The sequence below is a fragment of the Girardinichthys multiradiatus genome, chromosome 21 (genome assembly GCF_021462225.1).
Source record: "Girardinichthys multiradiatus isolate DD_20200921_A chromosome 21, DD_fGirMul_XY1, whole genome shotgun sequence".
In the NCBI taxonomy this organism is placed as follows: Eukaryota; Metazoa; Chordata; class Actinopteri; order Cyprinodontiformes; family Goodeidae; genus Girardinichthys; species Girardinichthys multiradiatus.
The window spans coordinates 12,407,778-12,422,913 of record NC_061813.1 but is presented as its reverse complement, the minus strand read 5'-3'; the positions used below and the strand labels follow the sequence as shown (position 1 = coordinate 12,422,913).

Sequence of the window (15,136 nt, the reverse complement as noted above, 5' to 3'; positions counted from 1 at the left end):
CGTCAACTACTAACAAAAATTTAAAAACCAAGTCAAATTATTATGAGGCTTTTTTGTTTGATTCACAATAATTTACATTCAGTGAAAACCCAGCCAAGGCAGAGAGCTGGTACAACATGTCTTGTGTTACTTTAATGTTAAGTGACTTACAAACTGGGCTGCTGTCTGATGAAAATTGAACTATTTAGTGCCTGGGCTAACAACCCCAAAGGTTCAGACCCAAAAATCGCCCGTGGTGGTGCCTCTACTTAATAAATTAATTTGTTCCACAATGGAGCTCTTAACTGGAATGTGGAATCCATTTTCCTCATTGAAATGAACTAAAATACAATTAATCCATTCCAGACCCCCGAAAGACCACATTGCAGCATTCATGAATATGAAGGTGCTCTAAAAATGCTCAATATTTGGTTCTGAGTTAGAAAAAAGATGAAGTAAAAGTAAGCCTTTTATTAATTGCTGAACTGATGTGGAACAGAAAAACTGCAAAGTAAATACAAAGAAAACAGGAAAATTAAGTAAATCACAGTAAAAGCATTTGAATTAATTTCTAAAACAGGAATGACAAATTAGCCTGACTCCTTTTATAAAAGTAAATGATTCAATAAATAAATAACTAGGCAGAGAGCTTAAACCCCCAATGCTAGAGCCAAAGTTACGCCCATGACTGTCGCATGCATAAACAAATAACACATGGCCAGCCCCATGCCCTCCCAAAATAACATATACAAACGTCAGCAAACTGGAAATAAACATCAATTAATATAAGCCTGATTTTACTAAAAGGATTGATACAAATATGTTACAAAATGACCAACATTGGCCAATACCGATGTTAATGCAGAAATATCGTGGATCCCTACTTAACAATTTTTAATGACATGTTGAGACATGTCTGTGGTACTTAAAGGCTGCATGTAATCGAGGGAGAGCAAAACTTTCAGCAGGTACAAAAATTGTTGCTGTTATCTTATGCTTTATTAATTGACAACGGGAGAATCTGCATGGACACATGTGGGTCTTTGCAGCCAGCAACAGAACATCTGCCTTTGAAGGTAGCCATTGTAAAGCGCCTGTAAGGTAAAACCAGCCGGTGAGACGTGATCCTCTACTGAAAATCAGGAGGGTGGAGGTCCGCTTCAGTTGCTGGTCAGGGGCGAGACTCAGGCAGCGTTGCTAGGTGCCAGTGTAATTGTAATGACACAATTATGCAGCTTTTGAAACCACGTGTTTTCTAGAAAAAAATAGAGGTTTATAGCCAAAAAATGGCTGAATATTATTTTTTTTTGGCGTTTGGATTGTTTATGGAAGCATTAGAGACCCAAAGGGAAGTATAAAAAAAGATCAAAAAGTGAATTTTTAATAGGTCCCCTATAAAGAGTAAGACCATTTCCATTTTTCTCATTTGTGGTCTCTGTAGTTCATGTCATTGTTTTGAGTCTCAGCTACAGCTGACTGTATGGAGAAACTTTACTGAAACAGCAGCCAAAAAGATTAGAGCACCTGCAGCCCAGAGAGGTTGCCACACCTCTGTAAATGTGTCTCCGTTTAGCATCACAGTGTGTACATACAGGCATGTCCCTGCACCAGTTTGAGCACTTCATGCTCAGTTTTTCTTCCACACAAAACACATACACGTACACACACACACACACACGCACACACACACGAACAGCCTCTTATCCCACTGATGGTCCATTCAAATTAAAATGAACTTCCATCACGCTAATACGTGGAGTGGAGAACAAAGCCCGGGCTCTCCACAGTCAGCAGGAAAAGCAGGAGGATTATCTCTGCAATCATCAGAGCTATTATCATTAAACCATGTTGCCACTCTCCCACTCTGCAGTAAACCAACAGGGCATGCTAAGTTTTCTGCAGCAAAACTTTGAATTAGCTTAGCTGACGCTTCGGAAGCATGTAACTCTGGAAAAGTGCAGCACATGATTAGTTTGATTTTTCTTTTTCTGGAGAGTATTTTGTTATCCCTATAAACACTATACGTTATTTAAATATAACTGGATGTTCTGCAAAATTTTGAGATTTTAAGATTTTTTAAGATTTTTGTCTTAACTCGGCACAGGCTGCTGTCAAGTGTGAGCATACAGTATGCCAAGGCTTTAAGCAGTTACGGTTTTAAAACAGCTCAAATATTACGTGATATGGTTCCTACAATTTTAAGTTTGTCTAGTAAGATGCCAGAGTGACTGGAGTTTTTCCAGCTGAAATGTACAGACACAGATTGCATAAACGAGGTGTTAGCTGCCATTGTCAAAAATAACAGTTTACAAGCCAAGAAAAGATTTTAAAGCTTTTGGAAGTTTTTTATAATTACCTTATTCACAAACCCTTTCTTAGTTCATTGTTATTTATAATAGGATAAACCAGATAAGCAATTAACACAATTAACATAATACACAATTTCTATTCTCAGAAATATTGTTAAACCTAAATAAAATTTTATTTGTAAATTCTGTTTGTTTTTTGTAAAATAAAATGTGTTTTTCATCTTACAAAAACTCTTAAGTTGAAAATGAAAAATTGAAACAGAAAACACTCATGAAATTAACTCATGAATAAATTGAAAAGGATGAAACTTGAATGCTTCTCAGGTGGCATTACAATTTAAAGGGCTACGAGACAATAGCACTGAGTTCAAAGGCTTCTCTAACCTTTATTGTTGACTTTGTAATCAATTACAGATATGGAGAGAGTGTTAGTGACTTGCAGCAAAATGCCCATATGCCAGATTTAGTAGCAACAAGGACTTTATCCTATAGGGCTATCCGTGGGCTAAATTTTACGTTAATGAAAAACATCTTAGTCAAATGTATGGTGTGTAGAAAACATGTTAACATGACACGTTCCTTGGCAAACTAATATCTAGTAAAATTATTAAGCATATACCGTTAAGTGATTTCTACGTAGACAAGTGCCGGTTACCAGTATGAAGGCATATCAAGGTTTTTAAAAGTGGTAAAAGTTTCCGTCATAACGTTCCAATGGTTTAAAGTCATTTTAATTTGATGCCAGAGAAAGGACTGGAGTAACTGGCGTTTTCTCTGACTTTATGAACCATAGAATAATGCACCATGCCTCTCTGCCCCCTTTTGATACCCATTGTCAGACAGCAAGCTGAAACAGTGCTATTACATTTTTTTCATATGTATGGAACAAATCAACCTGGCAAAATGGTTCGGACAAGAAACATATGGACAGTCATGATGCGGAAACTGAACTTATTGCTTTTATTAAGATGTTGCTTTAAATGAAAGCAATTAGATGATGTCATGCAGTTTTCTTGTAAATAGGTGTGTTAATATGAAATTATTGCACTTTTTCTCAAGGTTATCAGACCGTAAGAATCTTATATCAACAAATGCATTTTGCAACACAGAAATTTATTTTTGGTTTAAAATCTAAGAAAGAACTGCTTATTTTCTCACATATTTAAATGATTCGTAATTTAATTGTATATTCTTTTCATTTCTTTTCCTTAAAATACCACCCAATACTAGATTTGCTTTGAAGCAATAAAATAATAGACATAAGCCTAGTGATCATCTAAATACCTCCTTGTTCTAGTCTATTTCACTATCATTCTGATCTGTGTTTGCAGGTGTTATTGGAGAGCACAAATGCAATCTTTCAGGAAATTTAATCTTCAACTCTTTCTAAATGACTCACCAGAATAAGCTTACCATTTAAGTAAAATTAAAGCTTTCAGCCATGTTAGCATCAGAGAGAGAGAAGTCTGGATAACAAAAGCAGAACAAACACTGAGGCAGCCCAGAAAGTAGATGTACTGTATAGAAGAGTTTTTTTTCCAACAGCTACCTTGGGTCTAAATATGGAATGGTGGTTATGTAGGTCCATCTGTTCCAGCATCTCAGGGACACTTGCAGCCTCAAGATATCCCGTCTTTGTCCTTTATGCAAGGCAACATTTGTAGCCCCTGGTTCTACACACCCTTCACCCTTTACTAACAGTTACAGCCTTGAAGCGCAACTGACTGCGAGGGGTGAGGATGAAATTCTCTGTTATGACACACCCCATCCAGGCAGACCCATGCCAAAGCAGCGCGTGTGTTCAAACAATTCAGCTGAATCCGACTGGATGTTTACTCAGGCCTTATCTGGGGGAAGCCAAATACACTCGGAGCTATCGGAAGCAATGGATGGCTGATTGAAACTCTTAGTTTTTTGGGTAAATGCAAACACATCTACTACGCTCCAGCACTTCAAGCTGTACAAATCTAAATCACAGCAGCAAGGAGAAAAGCAAACACCACGGTGTCTGACTGCGGAAAAAGTTGGAAAACAGGACTGCATATCACAAGGATCAGCCCAGAGGTAAATAAAAACTCCAAACTTGACCAGTGCCAGCAAACACTGTGCAGATCTGCACAGTAAATGCAATCCAAGATTATTTTTCCCCTTTTAAATATCTTTTCATAAACTTGCGAGATAAGCCTTTCCAATAAGAAGACTCGAAAGGATGATAGAATTGATAATGAGAGAGGGATTTACTGTGAGGAGGGGGGTGGGGGGGGTGGGGTGGGGGGGGGGGTGGGGGTGGGGGGGGGGGGGTTGGCATTAGGGCATAATAATGAAACAGAAGTTTACACTCATCGAGATGTGGTAATATTAATCTCCATTTTTAAGCAAATAGAATAGAATATTCTAGTCCAGGTATAACTAGTCCATTTATAGGATTATGGTATTAATGCTTGTCTAATTTTAAGCTGGTCCTAATGCAGGAAGCATTTAAAATTTCACAAATCTTCACAAATAGGTTTCATTAAAGACATATTGAAAAATTAAGTTAAAGGTGGTGAGATAAATATATAGTTATAATATTAAGTCATTTGAAAACATTTTATTTGAACAGATGTACATAGCAATGGAGAAGTAAAACAAAATACATAAGTATAGTGTGTTTTCACTTCTTGCCATTCAGCTCTTAAAAAAGTAACACTTGGAGTCTAACAAGCTGATATTAGCCAGTTAATTTGCTGGGCTATTGGTTAGCTAGCCTGTACTCTGCTGCTTGAAAGACATACTGCTGTAACCTTTTAACTGTGTTTTTAAAGACACATTACCTTAATAACAGTAGAGAATAGTGCTCCTTTAGTTTCCATGCCATGATCTAGTCCTTGAAAAGACTTTCTGCCCTGTAAAGTACTGAAACTTGTGAACATTCTCTGGCATTTTATTAAAGGGCATCCTTAGAAATGGTATACAAATTACCAGTAACCAGTCCATGCCTTTATGTTGTACGTCATGCACTTCTTCAGGATTGCTGTTTACCTCCTAGAAACATCCCTGACTACTTTTTCATTTTTTTTATTGACTTTTGAAGAAAGACCCAGTTATTGTAATGTTTGCCAGTTATCAAAAACTGTCTTCAATGAGCCATGGTAAATAAATAATGTTTTTGTACCATTCCCCTGATTGATACCTTTGAACTACAAGCTCCTTTTGATTTTTTATAACCTTTCTTCAAATAAGCTAATGCCAGGGATTGTCTACTAAACTGCACATGAAATACACCACATTGAAGTTAAACAATAAATTAAAATGATTCCTCATTGTATAATTTACATCACAAAAAGCTGGCACTTCAACAGGGAGTACATAAGCTTTTCAGATCTACTGTCCATCAGCATAAGACTACTTTCATTAGCCCTCCGGGAGGAAAAACATGCTGAACAGCTAAAAAGAACAGCTAATTAGTCTTCTCAGCTCATTCACATTAATAATCCACAAAAGATGGACAGCAGTGATTATTGTGATTGAGTGTCTTCCTCTGCCCAATTTGGGTAAATGAAGGTTAAAACAGGTTTTTTAGACAAATGGACCCTGCGGCAGTACATCTCCACGTGCCCGCCTGGTAACAAAAAGGTGTAGGATTTTCTAGAACCTCTAAAGAGAGCCCTCTAGAGAAGTCCTCTTGTAAAACACTCATTCTTATTAATGGAAATAAATGCTTTTAGCACCCTACACCTTCACCACCCTCTCCACCCCACCCTGCAGTAAGACGGGTCTATTCTCAACCAAAGTCCTCTTCATTAATGTTATCTCTAATAGGCACAGAGTCTGATGGCGAGAGGAGGGAAGGCGAGTGTTTAAGCTGCTTCATCCAATTTCATTATTCCATATGAGGCGGAGTGTCAGCGCTAACTTTGCAATGTCAGCACAACACACACTGCTCTTGCATTGTGCTTTGGCTGAAGCATGATGTAAGTTTAAATGTTTAAGTCGGGTGGAGTCAACAGCTCATCAGATGCTGATCACGTGGTCGGGATTTTTCATTTCCAAACATTTTTCAAATGGCAGCTTAATTCCTGGCTAACTCGCTATATGTGAAACAACAGAAGCCTACTTTTCAGTGCCCAAATTCAAACACCTTCTTTGGCTATTTATGGCTTATGAAATATATTCCTGTTCACGGTAGCAGCTCCCGTGCTGTGAGTTTGTCCAAGTAAGCCAGGAGACAACAATAGCATTGAGCAAGCTGCTGAAGTGGGAGAAAGAGGAAGGATGTTGGAATAGCAGTTAAAGAGGCAGAAAGATAGGAGAGGGTTGAAGAAATAGTGAAGCTGCCGACCGTTAAACAATCTGGCCTCTCTCCAGGCATGATGACTCAGGGATGATGGCACAGTTAGAGCTAATTAGGATCATAAACGGGAGGACTGTTTTGCCACTATGATACGTGGGGCGCTTTCTTGCTATTGGCAGGTCTTCAGATTAGATACCAGCGCTTGCCTAGATATAGTGCTTTAAAAATTACCTTGCCCTGAATTAACAGCTAACCAGAAATCTTAAAATAATGTTAATTTGACTGAATGTGTTTTCTTCTGTTCTCTTTTTGTTCCTCTGTTTATTATTATTATTCTGTTGCTTATTTTAAAGTTTAACTCTCAAAATAAATGGGTAAATCCCTGCAGAGGTTGCAGGAATGTACACTGTTTAATTCAAACACTGCATTCAGGGTTTCAGTTGTTTGGCTCTTCTGAAAATGTGCATCCTTTTAATGCATATATACATTAGGAGCAAATATTAAGTTTCAATTTCAAATTTTACCTCAATAAATGTCTTCTTTATTACCATTAATTAATTTAAGCTGCTGCCACAATGAGTCCTCCGTTGCCGTTTATGTTGGAGTTTTGAGAAACATCTGTTGCACAAGTCTAAATATGAGAATATTAAGCAAATTTTATGGAACAAAGTCCTCTTACATCTTTTTTTGATGTGCTCCCAATATAAACAGTCTGTGTTCATTGGGATCAAGAATGTGGAATGTGCAGTGTTCCTCTATTTAAGGACTTACTCATGTAGCTTTTTTCGAGACATCAGCATTACATTTTTTTATTCCATATTTAAGTATCAACTGACCATCCTTGGGTGAAATTGTAATGTGCCATGCGTGCCCCATGTGGTCAGACAATTATGATGAATAATCAGAAAGTAGGTCATGCCATCAGTTTCAAGCATCCAGCAACTTTATCAACGCAGACAGAATTTGCATAATGTTGCATGAGATTAAGTAATGTTTTTATTGGGTCATCATTGCTGCAATATATGAGAAGCTGTTGCAGTGGTGCACATGTGCGGTATACCTGGCGTGTGAGAGCTGCAGCACTCTGGCTGAGGAATTTTTTTATCACCATTGCCTAACTGGAGATTAAATCATGTATGCTACATCATCAAATGGATAGGAAGGCAATGGTGGATCTTTATTTACAGAACGTTGCGTATGTTCCTACTCCTTTTGAAAGGAAGACAGATGTGAAGTAGTTTGCCATGGATGATTAGCATCTAATACTAAAATTGGCCTGAAATCCTTTTGAACACGCTAAATAAAACATTTGCCAAGATATTAAAAAAAAAAAGTTTTCTATTATGTTTGAACTTCCTGTTCACATGAAAACAGTAAAACAGTGATTTTTAATCAGGCAATCAACATGGAGATTTTTTTTGTTCAAACTTATCCTGATGTATCTAGTTAGACATGAGTTCATCTGTGAATCTTGTAACTTTGTGTATTGCTTTCAGCACTAGAAACAATTAACAGTGCCACAGCTGTTTTCTACTTCTATGCCTAGACTGTTGTAAAAGTTTATGAAATAGAGAAAAGCAGTATTAAAGTTAGTCAAAGTTTCACTTAGGGCGATGTTTCAGATGTTCTTCTTCTGGATTTTGATGTGTCCTTAATTTTGATGCTGTTGCCACCTACTGGTCCTACATTGGTATTTTAGCTGCCATCCCATTTGGGTGGAGACTTTTTTCACATGGAAATAAAATGTAAAACAAGTTGGAAAATGTGGTGAAGTGAAGATATCCCTAAAAATTAAGTCTTCTATAGAAAGAATGAGGGGGTCATGTCCACAACATAAAAGAAAATGAGGTCCTCAATAACGTCCAGGGTATAAATAACAAACATTTTCTTTTTGGAGCCCTGTAAAAAAATCTCATGCATCAGACATGTTTTTTTGGTATTAAGGTACATACATTTTTGGTTGTCACAAAATTTAAATCTCATACTGGACCCATTCTTACCTGCTAAAAAAAAACTGCCGAAGTTTAAATAATGTGTTTACTGTTAACACATTATACTGTTTGTAGTGGAGTAGACCACCAAGTTTTTTTTTGTTTTGTTTTTTTTTACAAAAGGCTTACTTTCAAGGTGCTCTGGTGTGCTCGATGAGAAGTTTCAGAACTGTGTTTCCAACAGCGTCAACATGCTGTGCTGCTCACATCTGATACCACCTCAGAATCACCTGACACTTGCTCCCAGGCAGTTTCCCTCCTTTTTTTTTTTTTTACATCCAAGGCCTCTACTCATTACTTTATCTAGTGGACTGCAGGCACACAAACGCTGATTGGAAGTGATATTGCCTTTGACATGGTGCACTTTGTCTGTGTTTACGAGGATTGGCAGCTCCCTGCAGACCGCTGCACACCCATACATACCGTACACAAAGACTCAGGGGTGGTACACATTCACAGACGAGCAAACAAATTACCATATGGAGGCAGCATCAGATACACTCCAAAGCTTCATTTCCCATCACAGAAACACACACATTAGCACTGTGGCACACTCAAATGTCTTCCCTAAAGTAGTCATTGTTTTTCAAAGCTGTTGTGGACAGATTGATGGAGCGTAACACATGACTAACTCAATTAAATTGCTTGCGTTAAGTCGTCATGGCAACAAGTGCAACAACTTACTTGCAGTGTGAGTAATACCGTTATCATTCCAACTGTGGGAGTCATGAAACAACAGAATTAACTTAAGTGTCACCTTCAGATTTTTTTAAAAACTTGCATCTGTTCTCTTGATACTTTTGTTTTATTCTGAGGTAACATTACCAAGGCAGCCCACTGACAGTCCAAATGTTTGCATTAATGAGTCATTTTCTCCTGAAGTTTATTTGTTGCTCCTGAACTTTGAGCACAATTTTTCACCGCTGAGCTCCAAAAAGCCAGGAGGTACTATTACAAGATAATTACTAATTATGCAAATGCACTATAGTTGTGCTATTCCTTTTCTTTGGTCATTTTATCTGCTGTCCTCATGGGACCACAGTCAGAAGTACTAACCTCTTTTTTTTTCTCCCCCGTCAGCTAAATGCACGGTCAATTGGAGGACGCGGCGTCCTAAGCAGACCGACCTCTCCACCGCTACCCTTAATCAGGAGGCGCCTGTAAATTCACAGAGCCATGCGAGCACACACAGCAGAGCGCTGCGCCGTTTCCGCTGGCACCGACCTTCATTAACCTCATAAATGCCAGCGGTGATCCCGCCGCAGCTCCTAATGCCATTATCAACACCAGCACAAACAAATGTGACAGAAGTGTTTCAGGGGGCTTTAAAAAAGTGGAGCTTCACATCTGCAGAACATTTCTTCTCCGCCGTCTATTACACCACACGCTGTGACATTGGGGCATCCCGACACTGAAGCTGCACCGCCCCACTTTCATCCTTGCTGTGATTGAACCTACATTAATAAACCAGTGGCATGGGTAACCTGCACAAAGCTCTACATGCATGCATTGACTCTGCCTGGGCCTATACTGAGAGTGTAATGCTGCTGTGTATGTATGTTTGCAGGGACTGTCAAAGCTTTACCCAGGAAAACTGAACAAGTTTGATTAAAAATAGCACTTGCAGCTCCAAAAACCAGAAATCATTCTTTTTTTATTTGACTCTGATCTTTTTCCAGTGAGCCTTGGCAATGAGCATATTCCTGACTTTTGTATTTTCATTTATTCCTCAGAGCTAGCTTTTTTATTTCTGCTATCATTCAGCCCTCCTTGTACTCATTGTGCTCCACATTATAAACACTTGTGTTCTAAATTTGCATGTTTGTCACTGTGCTTTGTGCTGTTGCTTAAAAATCGTTGTAGCTGTTACAGCATTTATATTGAAATATTGTTTTGTTGTTTTTTTTTCTCCGACAATTTGACAGATGATAACGGGAAGGCAGACAGGAAAATGACTACTGAACGTATGTGCATGCAGCTGGAATGGAACCAGGGCTGTTGCTTTGAGGTGGAAGATGCGAAATGAGACATGAAAAATTGATATTTGTCAAGAGTAAAAAGAATTTAAGAAGTCAGGTTTATTTGGAAGAAGTCAAAAGCAAATCTGCACTTTAAACTTAAGCAAAATCTTATGTTCCCTTTTCTTCTCCAATGACTATGCTGAGTATGAGCTTTTCACGGTATGATAAGTTTACAAAAAAAATACCACAGTTTTATGGCATTAACAAAGCAAACAACATCCATTCATTGGATTGAAAATTCTGGCCACTACTGCTTTTTTCTGGCATAAGATTAAAATGACTTTTTTTTCCCACTTTTAAAAGGATGAAATCATTTTTGGTGACCTTTTACAATGCTGATATCTCTTGACACCTGTAACTGGCCCAAGGATGCTTGCAGACCATTTTTTTATTTATATGAAGTTATTGTTTGGCTGTAAACATCTCTGAATATGCCTGCCAAAGTCCCAAAACACATGCATTTTAAATGCCTTGTTTACAGGGGCAGGATGAAACAAGTTTAAACTGCATATACAATACTTTATTTATAACTCCCATTTCCATGACAGTAAAACCTTCTAAAAACTGCCATTCTTTCTCTTTAAAATAATTAAGGGTTATTTGGATTATTCAGGTGCAAAGAAAATATGTATCATTTTTGTTCTGTTTGACTGAAACTGTTTCTAAGACACAATAGACAAAAACTCTAATCAAATATGGATCTGTGGATGTTAAAAACCACTCTCCTGCCTGACCTCTGCCCTCAACCCGACACCCCCTTTATCACTGGCAGCAGTGGTAAAAGGGACAGCGGGGAAACTGAACAGCCCGCAGCTCACATTCCCTTCTTCTGCTGTGGATGTCACACAAGACAGGTCCCCGTCTCCGCAAGACGGGGACCTGTCTTGCTAGAGAAAAGAGGGGGGAGGGGGTGCTCGGATGTGGGAGGACCCCCATCATCCTGTGTGACCTGACTCTCATCTTTTCAGTCCTTCCTCTGGGTCCTCACCCCCCCCCTTTAAAGCCCAAACCGGACTCCTCTGCCACCGCCTCAATGTGAACGAGGACGTAAACAGTAATTGCTACATAAATTATGTAGAACTCACTGTGTTTTTCACTTTTCCCCCTTGGCACTCTTGATGACATGCTGATATACTGTACTGGGACTACATGCTGATAAGTGTGCCTATAAAAAATAAATAAAAAGGAATGTTGGTACATAAATCTCTGCAGTGATTATTTTGTAGATAAAGAGAAAAGACTGCCTTGTACCTATGCCATCTTCAAAGTATCTGCAGATAATTGACAGCTGTTAATCCACAGCGTGCATTCTTAAAAAAAATAGACTGTGACAGATCCACTTAGATGGTCCTGCGCATGATTTTATTTGTGTTATCAGCATCCCTTCGGCAACGCTAGTGTGAATCAAAAAGCTGTGATTAATTATGAGGCTGGTCAAACACGGTCGTAAACTAATACAGGGAGAGGTCCGAGCAAAGGAAAAAAGGGCCGTTGGCACTGTCTGCTGAAGCTGGGGGATCCAAAGATTTCTAGGAATTCTCACCATGGGCAGGATGGTGTCGGGACCAAAAAAAATCCCCAATCTTCAGTCTGGGATTATTTGTTTGCCCATCAGAAAATGAGCACCCTTTTAAAAAAAGGAAGTTATTAGAAGCTGCACAACAGCTTTTGAATACACACACAGGTTTTAGCAAGTCCATCTGCAAATAATCTGCAGCCTTTTCAATAGATTAAACCCTAAATGCCATGCAGTAATTCCTCTGTGGCTTTGTTTTTGCCATAAAATAATTATGTGAAAATCTGAAGATGACAATCATGTGGCATTTCCGAGGACAGATTTGACACAATGATGAAGAAAATGAAAAAAGAATAAAGAATTTGGTCAGGTTTATGCATAATCTGTGCAGAAGTTTAGAGTGTTTGTGTGTGAGGGAGGGGGCAAAATAACCTGACATTTTGAGAAACACAGCGAGTCAACATCTAAGTGTAGGATCCAGCTCAGTCTATGGACACAGTTCATTTCCAATCGGACCCATGAGCCGGGCCTCTTAATGTCCCGTGTTATCAGAGTGAATCAGCAGGGCTGATAAATTAGCCCCCACCTCACAAACACACCTCGAAAGGCCCGTCAGCTAATGTGCATGCCTGCGTTTGTGCGACGCTCATATGCAATGCTTAATGTTGTGGAACCAATTCTATCGTTTCCATTATGTAAATACATTTGCCTCGGCACTATATTTTATGTATTGTCTCTCTTGTCTCAATTACTTGGGCTATTAAAAATCAAGAGGCTATGGAAATGAAGTTTGTCTGTCATCTGTTTTGCACTTTGATGACAAGTGAAAAATGTTTATGGAAACTCGTTATGCGTTCAGTCGCAGTCGGATACGTCAATACGCTCCGAGCTTCCACCGTGTAAATCGTGGCACATCAGCACACAGTTTTTATGTGACACAAAAAGCTAAATACAACTAAATGTGCTGCAGCTGTTTTTCTTCAGATTTCCCCCTTCTCCTTTTATCAGAGGGTGCTTAAAGACAAAGAAACAGGCTTAAGATACAATCATTAACCGTGGTGCTAGAGCTTGAATCTGCTTTTGACAACTGTAATTGCCAAAATGCTTGTGGAAATATCTTTCAATATGCGGCAGGACTGACACTTTCACGAATGCTTCTTTCTAAAATGTCATTCCGCTGTTTTGCTTCTTTTTAAGTGCAACATGAAATAAGAGTGAAATTACCCAACAATCACAGATTGATTCAAACAATGGACCACTAAGTGTGGTCAATTCTGCAAATAAAGAAAGCATGGCGTCTTGTGGTGAGAGGCGGCGAGGTACAAATGCTTCATTAGTCAGACGGGCTTGGAATTATATAGCTTTTAATTATTTTTGCTACTGTGCATTAGTCTGTTTGATATATCATTGGCAAAGACGGCATAAAACCGCACGGGGGGATTTGTTTACAATGAACCCCCATCAGCATCCATTACAGTGCCGGCTGTAGGGTTGGAAGGAAAAGTCTGTGAAATCAGCATGATTTTCTGTTTCCATTACGGATCCAACTGATTGTTTTACACTTGCTCTTCTGCTTCTACTACTGTATTCAAACAGTTCATTTGGGACTCATTGAAATGCACTAAAACTGATTAGAGAAATTTAACCTGTTACAGAAAAGTAAATATTAATAAAACTATATATACAAATTAGATGGGGAAATAGAATTGTATGCTCCCTTTTTCCTCTTTTGCATGTAGGCCCATGACATATTCTCCAACATGTGACTTTTTCATTGCTCAGCTCTAATGCAAAGTGCTGGACTTATAAAGCCATGAGGAGAAATACATTTTATGGAAGAGACAGGAGAGCAAAGGGGCAGCCATTAGGAAAATTATTAGGATTATCCCTGCAATCTTTCTGAGAGATCTAAATATAGTTCACACAATTGTCCACGTTTTCCTTTTTAATGGAGTGCAGTGTCACCACTGGACATAGGGTATGAAAAAATAATAAACCAACCTAAAAGAAATCAACCGAACAAAATGATTCAAAACATTTTAAAATTTGCAATGAGTTAACTACACAGGACTGTGCAACAAGATGCATTATGATAAATTAATAAATACAATGAATACTCCTTCTTTTTAAAAGTATTTCGATAAAATCTCTTTAAATTGGAGGTTTAGAGCTTGTATTTATCAGTAGTTATAACAACATATGCAGTGTAAAGTAAACTTTAGAGGAGATAGACCATATGCGTCGCTGAAATACGTGGAGCGCATTATTTTTGCTCGGCTTCAACAAGGCAGCCAACATTTGTTCGCTCTTCGGTGTTTGAACAGAAAAGAAACATTTCGCCCTTATAGTTGCGGAGCGCATGAGCGAACGATGTGCCTCGCTGCCGCCACGGTGCGCACGACCTCCCCTTCATCTGAATGGAAAACGGGATAAGTGACGGGCTGCGAAAGTTGCCGTACCTCTTCTCTTGGATCGCCTCCTCCTCCTCCGCTTCAGCTTGCACCTAACCTGGCCGGTCGGAGCGCCCGACGTGCGGCTGTTGTTTCCAAGCACGGATGCCATCAGCGCAGGAGCGGAGCGCAGGAGCAACTTGGAGCCGACTCTTAATTCGTCTGCCTCTCTGAACAACGACGCGTCCTCTCTTCGTCTTCTCTCTCCCTCTCTATGTACAGATCGACGCTCTCTCTTTTTCTGTATGAATATTATCACCGGGGAGGGTCTCGCTGTAGAAAGTCCAGCTCGTCTCCAGCTCTCGGATGTAAACCTTTTACTGTCAGCGCAGCCTGGCAGCTCTCTGTCTGCTACGCTCCGCTCCTCTCCGCCCCTGCAGAAATTTTTTGGCATCAGCCACTTTGGGCTCAATCATGCAGGACGCCTATCTATTTGCTGCCGAGATTTCTAATTAGGGCCCAATCGTGGCTGTTCGAGGGGGTGTGACATCAGCAGCGACACCCACCATCTCACACACCCCTGTTCACCCACCGCGGGTATTTTTTAGGCGGCTTTGACTCACTCATAACACTTTAGTATTCTTTCTGGTGTTCTCT

General features: G+C 39.2%; 1 protein-coding gene across 1 annotated transcript in view; it reads right to left on the bottom strand.

Moving 5' to 3' along the window:
• adarb2 (adenosine deaminase RNA specific B2 (inactive)) overlaps positions 1-14,921 on the bottom strand; it is a 282,592-nt gene extending 267,671 nt beyond the window's left edge. Inside the window, exon 1 of the mRNA XM_047348928.1 lies at positions 14,549-14,921. Coding sequence (XP_047204884.1) covers positions 14,549-14,651 — 103 coding nt within the window. The 5' untranslated portion in view covers positions 14,652-14,921. The remainder of the gene's footprint in view (positions 1-14,548) is intronic.
• Positions 14,922-15,136: the final 215 nt, after the last annotated feature.